The sequence below is a fragment of the Triticum aestivum genome, chromosome 5A, assembly GCF_018294505.1.
Source record: "Triticum aestivum cultivar Chinese Spring chromosome 5A, IWGSC CS RefSeq v2.1, whole genome shotgun sequence".
In the NCBI taxonomy this organism is placed as follows: Eukaryota; Viridiplantae; Streptophyta; class Magnoliopsida; order Poales; family Poaceae; genus Triticum; species Triticum aestivum.
Window position 1 is genome coordinate 473,188,444 of NC_057806.1, and position 10,747 is coordinate 473,199,190.

Genomic DNA, 10,747 nt, shown 5'->3' on the forward strand with positions numbered 1-10,747 from the left:
GTGTCCCTATCATCTATAATCAATTGAACACCGACACTAAAAAGGATAGTGGTTCTAAAATTCTAAAGAAAGTTTAGATCCTCTACCAAATCTATCAAGACTCCCTAAAAAAACCTCCTCAAAGAAGATGAGGAGAGAAGTACACAGTTACAAGCCAGAGCTTGATGACACAACCAACATAAGATGCTTGCTCTCATTACCAAACAGAGGACGTCAAATATTAAACCTGCAAACCAAAACATGTTACAATATCTATGAAGAGCTGCATCTACTTCTTTTCATTGACATATTAATTAGGAGGTAGTAGCATGCAATATTTACAAATAAAAGTTTTGCAGTGCGCCGAGCGCCTTACCAAAATTCCGGAAAGCTGAATCTTATCATACCTACGAGCACGTCCTTTTGGTCCTTCCCCTGGGACTCCATCTGAGATGGCTACACGGCCGCCCGGGCGATCATCACAGCGACTCAAGTTATTAATAGCAAGCCTCTGTCTCCTCTCCTCTGAACATGTTGTGCATTCAATTTCACAAAATTATACTCCCTCCGTAAACTAATATAAGAGCATTTAGATCACTATTTTAGTTATCTAAACACTCTTATATTAGTTTACAGAGGGAGTATTTCCAAAACATATCCTGAATATTTGATGATCTTGTACTAACTATATAGTACGATAAAATTACAAAAATAAAAGTATGACAATGACAGACTGACCAACACGTTCTTGGCTTGTTCACTCTGTTTGCTTTGCACTGCAGATTACGTTTACATTCACATAGTATCATGTCAAATGTCTCATGAGTTAACATCACAAAACTTTTCTAAAAAAGAGCATCACAAAACTTTCATGAAAAATATGAGGTCATGCAGGATGCAACCAACCTTGGTTTGTCAGGGAAACCGAGCAAGATGTGTTATCCACGGCCATGTCCTTGGCCAGCCTCCTCTGTTGCTCCGCTCTCTCCCAATCGTCATATAACTGCAACCACACCAACCCTCTTGAATTCCAACTCTGATCCACCACCATCGGTCACTGTCCAGCAGCTCCCCGCAGCATGCCGACACAAAACCCCCGCTGCCGCCGCAATCTCCTAGTTGCACTCAATAAAGAATTCATTGTGTCGAACAGGCACACCAATACCTTGAAAGTAGCCTCCTTGTATAAATAGGCAAGAAAGAGAAACTTACAGTGAGCACGTTGGGCAGCTTCTCGTTCACCATCTTTTCAAGAGCTAGAGCCAACTCCATTGCTAAAACCACAAGAGGCACTCAGGTAAGAACACATGAACATTTCACAAGCTAGGTTCCACAAAATGAAAGCAGCATATCAGAGAAATATCCGGATTTAACAGATTGCTAATTTCTTTCTGATTTGTTTCATGTCCTCCATCTATATTTGACCGACGACATGTTGAGTTGAAAAGGTCATTGGAGAGCAGCTACATAAATGACCAAAATCTAAAAACTGACATCTGTTTTACGAAGCTACATAACTTTACATACATCTACTAACTTTAATACCCTGTGATCAAGTGTTACTTTCCCTAGATGATTAACCTGGAACAATGAGAATAAATACGATCAGTGCCGGTACCAATAATCAGTACAAATATCTAAATTCTTCTGTCTTGAGCAGGTGCACAAAGAGCATGACAGAGCATCACATAACTGATCCAAACATATCTCCATGTACAAAATTGCCCCAATGAGAGCAAAGAACAGTATACACAGCAGCAGGATATGATACAAATCCCCATCTGAACCGCTTCAAAATTGCCCCAGCTAAGCCCCGCACATACATTAGAAAACATGCCGAGTGACGTGCTCACAAACTGACAATTATTCAAATGGGAAACGTTTCCACCCGGCGCACCGGCCGAAGTTTCGGCCGGTCGCACGGGACGCGTTCGATCGGGCGGGATCCACGTGGGCCTTACAAACAGCCCATCCTTATCTTCATCTGGAACCACTTCTATCCTCTCGTTTCTTCTTCCACGAAGCGGCCATGCCCGAGCAAATCCCCTCCTCTTTCTCCTCTCTCGGCGAGGCCACAGCAAATCCCCTGCTCTTTCTCTCCCCCGGCGAGGTCACAACACAATTGGCGAGAGGGTGGAGCTGCAACGTCTTCCTGGCGACCAGAAGGCAGCTGCAACCATGGATTGGGGAGCTGCAAACGATGCTCAGAAGAGTTGCATCCGGAGTCTACGGGAGCCCCGACTGCTACGGCGAGCTGCAACCGTGGATAGCGGGAAGCTGGAATAGGCATCCAAAGGAGCTGCAACCGGCGTCCTTGGGAGCTGCAGACGATGAGCGGCGACTAGCTTCAGGCTATGGCGGCGGTGCGGCCATGGAACGGTGAGCTTTTATTCTTTTTCTTTTTTTGCTACAATCGGCAAGATGAGATGTTACAACGGGATTAGCAAGGTGCTGCTACGACTGCGGCGAGAGGGGAGACGCTGCAGAACAATGCCAATTTTTTCTTTTTGCCATTTTGCTTTTTTTGCTGGAACCATATAATTTTTTTGCTGGAACTATGTAATTTTTTTGCGACAAGCATATAAATGTTTTGTTGGAGACCATCTTATATTTTGCTGGAACCACATATTTTTTTTGCTGGAACCATATAATTTTTTTGCTGGAACTATGTAATTTTTTTGCGACAAGCATGTAAATGTTTTGTTGGAGACCATCTTATATTTTGCTGGAACCACATATTTTTTTTGCTGGAACCATATAATTTTTTTGCTGGAACCTTGTTTTTTGCTGGAACGTCTCTGTTTTTTTGCTACCAACAACATCGAAATTGATACCATGGGCGACGAGCAGGACGACACAGGTGCTGCGAGCTGGAACCGGCGCACGCCGGAGCTGCGGCCACCGCCATCGGAGCTGTGGCCGCCGCCATGGGAAGCTACAAGTACGGGACACGTTGCTGCATGCACGGAACTGGCGAGAAACACAGGAGTCCGACAACGGCGAGGGGCGGCGGCCGGCGGCGAGGGGTGGCGACCGGCGAGATGAGTCGGGCGGTGCTTCTAGGGCAGGCGCATCGTTCGTCCACGGCGCGATGGGGATGTTTCCTAGAGAAGAAGACACAGGGGAAGAAGGAAAAAGATCGGGCGGCTCTAATTTTCTGAATCGCACGGTGCTGATGTGACCGGCCCAAATTTGGGCCGGTGCGCCGGCGCCTAGCACCCGCCTATTCAAATCAGGGGAAATATGAGTAGATCAATCGTAGCACCTTCAGATTTGGTACATCTTTTTTATTATGTTCATGTAGTGCTGCTGCTTGCCATGTCCGACCACCTCCACCATGCTGGCTTCGGACCACCACTGGAGCACCAAGGGTGGTGCCCTCGAGTAGTTACGGGACTCGCGGCAGGTGAGGGGAAGGCCGCCGCCGCCGGATTCGTCAGGATGGGCGGCGGCGGCGATAGGGCGATGCGGCTAGTCGGCAGGAGCAGAAGCATCCGCCAGAGCTGCCGGTAGGGAGCGGAGGTACGCCGCACTCGGTCCTCCTGCAGCCGCCGTCCGCGACAGTGTCGACACAGGCCCAAGCGCAGCGGTACTTGGGCTTGCCGATCTCGCGATCGATGACGCGCTGCATCCCCACCACCAGCACATAGAGGAGGGTAAGGCACGGCTGGCAGAGGTGTCCCGACTGTGACCTGGATGGGGATCAGCGGCGGCTCCTGAATCGGATGCGCGATGGCAAGGGATCCGCGATGGCAAGGGGTTCGGCAGCGTCAAATCTTGCCGTCGACGTAGCGACGAGACAGGCGGCAGCGAAGGGTTCGGTGGCGCAGGGATCAATGGCGCTTGATGGGCGAGCGATGGCGGCGGCGAAGGTGTCCCGACTGTGACCTGGATGGGATCGAGGGCAGTCTGATCGCCTCGCTCGCTCGTGCGTGTGCGAGTCATCGATTTTTTTCATAGGCTTTTTTTCGCTCGCTCCCTCCTAATTCTGATCGCCTCGCTCGCTCCTGGATCGCTCCCTCCTACCGTGGTTTTGATGTGTTTCTTGTTGGTTCGCGGGTCCAGAGGGATCGCTGGGACATGGGAGATCGGAGGAAGGACGGAAAAACCAGTTGGTGGGATGAAATTTAACCACAGAGATTACCAACTGATACATTAGTAGTAGAAGATATAGGGTTAAACTTTTAGAACCATCACTTACAGTTTTCATGGGACTAATTTAAAATTTTAGAAATTATGCGGCCCAATATTTCTAACAAAAGTATAGCCCACACGCTACAAATGGAGCTTCGTTGGACGCAATCGTTGCTGCGTTGCAGGCTTGCAGCTTTTGTCGCGCTGCACGGTGCACCATGAGAGCTGCAATGAAGCTTCGCCACGCTCAATGCTACGGGCTACGGCGCATTGCTGCAATCGTGAAATCATCCGGTTAATTCGGAGCCACCACCTTTTCAATTCACCTCGATCGGTATGCAACAGCGCAAGTATGTTGCAACGAGGATGCATCTCTTAAAAAGCACGTCCAATGAAACTCAAGGTTTTGTTGCTTTTCGTATGTTCTTTTTGGTATGTATCCAATGGAACTTAAGGTTTTGTTGCTTTTTGTATGTTCTTCTTGGTATGTGCAGGAGTGACTTTGTGCCAGAGGATGCAGCCAACAACCAGAGAAGATATCCAACTAATCATTCATTCTGCTGGTATATAAATTATGGAACCAATAATAATAAAAGTCTAGGATTCCTTTATCTTTCGCAGCCGCCGTCATTTGTCCGCCTCGTTTCCGATGGTTCTATTCTTGGTGGATTTTCACGGATCTGAGCGTAGTTTGTTTACTTTCAGATTGAATCTTTCAAATTGAATCTTTTTAATCTACGCTACTCTTCATAAACGACGGTTGCTGTTCTGCTGCGATTGTCGACGATTGTTGTTTTGCTGCAATGGTCTAATGGGTCCTTAACACTGTCTACTACAACAAGCTTTAACCGACTCCAACAAAGAAGGGACAATGACGGTGGCGGGCCTTCGTTGCGCTTCAATTCTTGTCGTCACTATGTGGTCTATGAATAGATGCAATTTTTATTATTTACGATGTTCATTGTATGAAGATGTAAAGGTGGAAAGTTTTCTTGGAAAAAAAATTGTGGACTCAATAATATTGAACAGAAGTAATGTCAGTCCGTTCTTCACTGGCTCGAGTCCAAACTCAAAATACAATCTGAGCTACCGGCTAGCCTTATCCACATCCATCACTGCACCTGGATGCTCACGACTTTGCCCCCGGACGGCGACACCTTGGGGATGCTGAGGTAGAGCACGCCGTCCCTCACCACCGCGGCGATCCTCTCCACCTCCACGTTCTCCGGCAGCTCCACCCGCGTCCTGTACCGCCCGTAGCTCGCCGCCGGCCACGCCTCCTCCTCCTCCCCATCCTCCTCGTTATCCTTATCCTTCTCTCCGACCGCCTCCCTTTGCTTCGCCGCCTTCTCGGCGACCACCACCAGCGTCCGGTCCTGCACACTCACGCGCACGTCCTCCCTCGTCATGCCCGGCATGTCGAACCGCACCAGGTAGTCCCCCGCGCGCTCCTTGATCTCCCACGGCGTCCGCCCGCGTCGGTCGTCCGCGCGCCGTGCCGCCGTGGGCGGCACCGTCGCGCCAGGCACCACGAAGGGGCGACGGCCGTCGTCGTCGTCGGCCTCGTCCATGATGCGCTCCATGGTGCGCATCATCTGGTCCAGGGTTCGCGCGTCCGGGAAGCTGTCCCATAGCCCTGCCAGTCAAGCGGCCAAGCCGAGAATTGAATTTGCCACCATTCGTCCAGATTGTGGGTGGAAAATCATCAAGAAACTCCGGGAGCTCTTACCAAATGGCGAGGTTTGGATGACCCTCCTCCTCGGAGCAGGATTCCCATTCCCCTGCCGCGGCTGCCTAGCAGTTGCCGTCGGGGGCCTACGCAGGTGGTCAAGGTTATCGGCGGATCCGTTCCTAGTGGAGCGGACCCTCACCGAGCCTCGCCCAGGGTGGCAAGGAGTCCCCAGCCCCAGGGACGCGGCGACGGGTTGCGGGTTGGAGACCACCGCCTGCAGCATTCTCGCCGGAGACTTGATTTGCCTTGGACTTGGATTAAATTGGTTGCTTGATGAGAAATGAGCGCGACTGTAGAGCGCAATGCTGCCCTGTGTATTTTATATAGTACAAGTGAGGAGCAGAGATATGGCGGACGCAGCACAGGGATCATGGGAAGGAAGGATGGAGTGGTTTCTAGAGAAAGGTTTGGGGTTCCAGAACTATCTTTTTCCATCTTTGGGTTGGTTTTCAGAGCAGGTTCCAGAACTTTCAGGACGCGTACGCTGGACCACGGATTTTTGCATCGGATTTGTATTGCATAGGCCCATGGGCTTCGAGAGATCCGGGTAAAACAACACGTACATCCCATCAAACATTTCGGATCCCCATTTGTTATATTTCAAAATGCAACCAAAACGGAAGCCGAATACAAGGCAAACAATGGCATCAGGCGTGCGGGGGCGCTGCATGATGCGCCCATCTGTCGTCACTTGTCACGCGTTGGACGCACCAGCAGGATTCCTTTTTTTTTTTTGCACGTGTATTTGTTCTTTTGTCTTTCTAGACTTTGGCAGAATTTTTTAAGAAATATGCTCCCTCCATAAAAAAATATAAAGGCGTTTAGTGCACTAACGTACTCCCTCCGTTCCTAAATATTTGTCTTTCTAGAGATTTTAACAAATAACTACGTACGGAGCAAAATGAGTGAATCTACACTCTAAAATATGTCTATATACATCCGTATGTGGTAATCCATTTGAAATCTCTAAAAAGACAAATATTTAGAAATGGAAGGAATAGTTATCTAAAGGCATTTATATTTTTTTATAGAGGGCGTATTTTTTTTAAAGTGTTGTTTTCTTTTCTTTCGTGAACCACATATGTGCTTTCTAAAAAGAGGAAAAAAAACACAGTTGTGCTTCATAAAAAAATCCACTGTTCAAAAGGGAATAGCCCGTGCTTCTATGAAAACCACAACCTATGCTTTCCCAAAAAAAAATACATTTGCGCTTCCGGAAATAAGCTGTTCTTTTCGAAAAGGAAAAATATAGTTGTGCTTCCCGGGAAAAAAAAGGAGAAGCAAGCCTGTCAGAATTGTGCCTTTGGGGTAATTGTTTTGGGTCTCATTCCCTGGTTTCGTGTTTTTATCTTTTGGTTTTTTGTTTCTCTTTTTTAGACTTATTTTTCATTCCTGTTTTTTGGATTTTTTTTTTATGAAAGAAAGTTCATCGAAACCTATTACCATGGATCTAGTATTAAAGATCTTGACTCAAAAAATCTAACGGTGTAAATGGTTCTTTATTGAGAAAATTCCTATTTAACACTATCTTAAAATCTGCTTCCTTATTTGACATTTGACACTGAAAAAGTTTTTTTTTCCTATTTGACACAAGTTCTAAATTTTATTTCCTATATGACATTTTCGTTCATTTTGAGCCTAAATGACACCTGAAAAGACTATTTTACCCCTCATGTGGCATGTGTGTGGGGGACAATAGCGCGCACACGCAGCATCAGTGCGAGGGCAGGAGCACACACACAACAACACATACACATGCACCAACACACAATGCACGCGCACACACACACGCAACAACACGCGCGCGCGCGTGCACACACACACGCAGCAACACACATGCACGCGCACACACACCACACTTCACGCAGCACACACACATACACACACGCAGCAGCAGCAGCAGCACACACGCAGGCAGCACATAGGCACACAACCGCACACACACACACGCACGCGCGCACGTACACATGCAGTAGCAAACACACGCAGCAGCACACACGCAAGCAGCACATAGGCACGCAACAGCACACACACACACATGCACGCACGTACACACGCAGCAGCAAACACACACGCACATGCAGCAACAGCACACATGTGCGCGTGCACCCACACACGCAACAACACACGCGCGCGCGCGCACATATCACATGAAGGGCAAAATCATCTTTTAAGGTGTCATTTTAGCTCAAAATGGACGGAAGTGTCGTATAGGAAATAAAATTTAGGACTAGTATCAAATAGAGAAGAAAAACTTTTCCAGTATCAAATAAGGAACAGATTTTAAGACAATGTCAAATAAGGAATTTTCTTTTCTTTATTTGGATGCGTAGTTCAAGATATAAACCATTTTGAGAAAAATGAATATATGAAAAGAAAGAAAAACACTCAGGTTATGACAAGTGACGCAGATGTAGTGTGACAGACATATATTGTGCCGCTTGTCGACAATGACCTTTAAAAGAGATGGCTCTTAATTATTATTTTTAGCAAAGATGCCTCTCCTTTGTTTTTACGCAGCAAAGATGCCTCTTAATTAGTGATTTCGGCAAATAATAGCAATCACCTACTACTGCACCGAACAGCATGGGCAAGCCCAACAACCTGTGTGGCAACGGTTGTAGGAACCTTTTAAGCTACATTTGGGGTTGGTTTAGGCATCTTCCGTCCGGTTTTGTAAAGGATACCGTGTGTCTTTTCTTCTGTGTCCCATTTCTTCTTTCTGTCTTTTTTATTTTTAATTTTTAATTTTCAAATACATGCCAAATTTTAATACACCCACAACATTTTTTGTATACAGGTTTTACAGTTCTATATACAAGTTGATTACTTTTTGTATAAACATTTAACGTTTTATACACAGGTTGAACATTTTCTTAATGGTAGGGACATCTTTTATATATTATAATGTTTATAAAAAAATTGTGTGAGCATATTTTTAAACACGCGAACATGCTTTAAAAGTCACTTTTTTTTAATGGTATGAACATCTTTTTACAAATTATGCGAACAAATATTTAAATGTTCACGGACACTTTCAAGAAATATCATGAAACATATTTACAAACGTGTACACATTTAAATGATATGGGTTTTTTAATTACTTGATTTTTTATTTGCGTAAATAAGTTTTATATTTCATGAACAGTTTTTAGTGCGTGGTGGAATTAAAAAATGTAAAATGAATTTTACAAACAGGGGAACATTTAAAAAAATCATATTTTTTAATGTTGTTATTTGTTTTTGAAAAATTGCGCGAACAAATTTGAAAATTTTCATGAACATTTCTAGAAATATCATGAAACATATTTTAAATCGTGTGAACATTTTTAAATGATCTAAAGATTTTTTTTAAGAAAATTGCACAAACTAATTTTATATTCCTTGAACATTTTTTATTGTGCGGTGGAAGTTTCTTGGAAATCATGTAAAGTAATTTTTGCGATGTAACAAACGAGCGAACGCAACGATGAACTAACACTACATACCCTCGTTCGAACTCATGTAATATTTTTGGTTTTGTCTAAAAATATGTAATATTTTTGGTAAATATGGTACAATCTACAGTGTGATCTTGTCGGATCTGAGAACATATTTGAAATACCTTATCGCGCCAAGTATAGCCGATGATGATGCTGGATTAGGACCTCAATTTAGTGGTAATATATCATTTTTGTTCTCTAACCCTATACGGCTAGGGCAAGTTCTTCCCTCCAGACTTCATAGGTGCACCTATATATTCACCTCCCCTCTACATGAATTTCCGGCGACTGGTGACGGGGAAGGAAATTCCGATGCCTCCACTCTTGTTGGTAGTTTACGTTAGGATTTTTAGTCCATCATTCGGGTGGATAGCGGTGTTTTTTCTTCAAGTTTGTCTTCTGGCTCTGATACTCCTTGAGTTTGTCTGTCTGGACGTAGTCGGCGAAGCTCTAGTGTAGATTTATCTCGTCTTCTTAGAGCGTGCCGATGAGGTTAGGGTTTCTTGTCATGTGGTCAGATTTGTTGTCAGGTATTTCAGATCTATGCCTGGGTGCAACGGCGACGACTGCGGTTCCAGGGTGCTGGTCCTTAGTGCACGTGCACGAAGACTTCTCGGCTGTCATCGACAAGGTCAAGCCGGTTTCGGTAGGGGAACGGCGACAATGTCACGCCAATGGCTTGTTCTGGTGACAGTAGTGGTCATTCGGTGATGTCAAAATGTTGATGTAATTTTTATTATGTTTGAGTTGCTATGTGGTTTCAGTGAATGCTTATAATAGATGTAATGCTTTTCGAAAAAAAACTCAATCCATTGGTTCTGGACCAACACCTAAACACATGTATCATGTTGTCTCGCACCTTCTAGCATGTCATCTTTGTTTTCCATCACGATCGTTGTGTTTCTCATGAGAAAAACTCACATATTGTTCTCGTATAATTTTCTCTGCATTCATTTTCTAGTATATGCACACTGTTGCGCGTTGGTTCTAAACAAACGGTTTTAACCCCTTTTCGCGACGGTATTTGGAACCGTCGCCAAGTGAGTGTGTGTGATAGGGTGTCTTTCCCACACGACCCAAAAATCGTCGAGGATAGGCTCTCCTGGGACCCAGGCTGGGGTCGTGTGCAATCGGGCGAGGCATCGAAGCCCAATCATTTCTGTAGGTATGTACATCCCACACGATGAATTCCAGAAATCATTTCCGTAGGTATGTACATCTCACATGGTGAATCCCAGAAATCATTGCCGTAAGTATGTACATCCCACACGATGAATCCCAGAAATCATTTCCGTAGGTATGTACATCCCACACGGTGAATTTCAAAAAATCATTTCCGTAGGTATGTACATCCCACACAGTTCTTTGTGTGGAAACGTTTGTGCAAGGTGGCCTAACGCAAACAGTTCGCTGCCGGAAG

General features: G+C 45.4%; 2 protein-coding genes across 2 annotated transcripts; one reads left to right on the top strand and one right to left on the bottom strand.

The window, feature by feature from the left end:
• Window positions 1-1,908: 1,908 nt before the first annotated feature.
• Window positions 1,909-3,290, top strand: LOC123104118 (uncharacterized). The gene is made up of 2 exons (XM_044525869.1): window positions 1,909-2,358; window positions 2,830-3,290. The coding sequence occupies exons 1-2, from the start codon at window positions 2,009-2,011 to the stop codon at window positions 3,158-3,160; spliced, it is 681 nt and encodes a 226-aa protein (XP_044381804.1). The 5' UTR covers window positions 1,909-2,008; the 3' UTR covers window positions 3,161-3,290.
• A 1,827-nt stretch (window positions 3,291-5,117) lies between these two features.
• Window positions 5,118-6,208, bottom strand: LOC123104117 (small heat shock protein, chloroplastic). Its single transcript, XM_044525868.1, has 2 exons — window positions 5,843-6,208; window positions 5,118-5,749 (listed from the first exon to the last, which is right to left on the bottom strand). The coding sequence occupies exons 1-2, from the start codon at window positions 6,066-6,068 to the stop codon at window positions 5,226-5,228; spliced, it is 750 nt and encodes a 249-aa protein (XP_044381803.1). The 5' UTR covers window positions 6,069-6,208; the 3' UTR covers window positions 5,118-5,225.
• Window positions 6,209-10,747: the final 4,539 nt, after the last annotated feature.

Coding starts and splice junctions, on each gene's coding strand:
- LOC123104118 (XM_044525869.1), top strand. CDS start 2,009: ATGCCCGAGCAAATCCCCTCCTCTTTCTCCTCTCTCGGCGAGGCCACA. Junction 2,359..2,829: donor GGCGGTGCGGCCATGGAACG/GTGAGCTTTTAT, acceptor GGCGACGAGCAG/GACGACACAGGTGCTGCGAG.
- LOC123104117 (XM_044525868.1), bottom strand. CDS start 6,068: ATGCTGCAGGCGGTGGTCTCCAACCCGCAACCCGTCGCCGCGTCCCTG. Junction 5,750..5,842: donor CATCCAAACCTCGCCATTTG/GTAAGAGCTCCC, acceptor CTTGACTGGCAG/GGCTATGGGACAGCTTCCCG.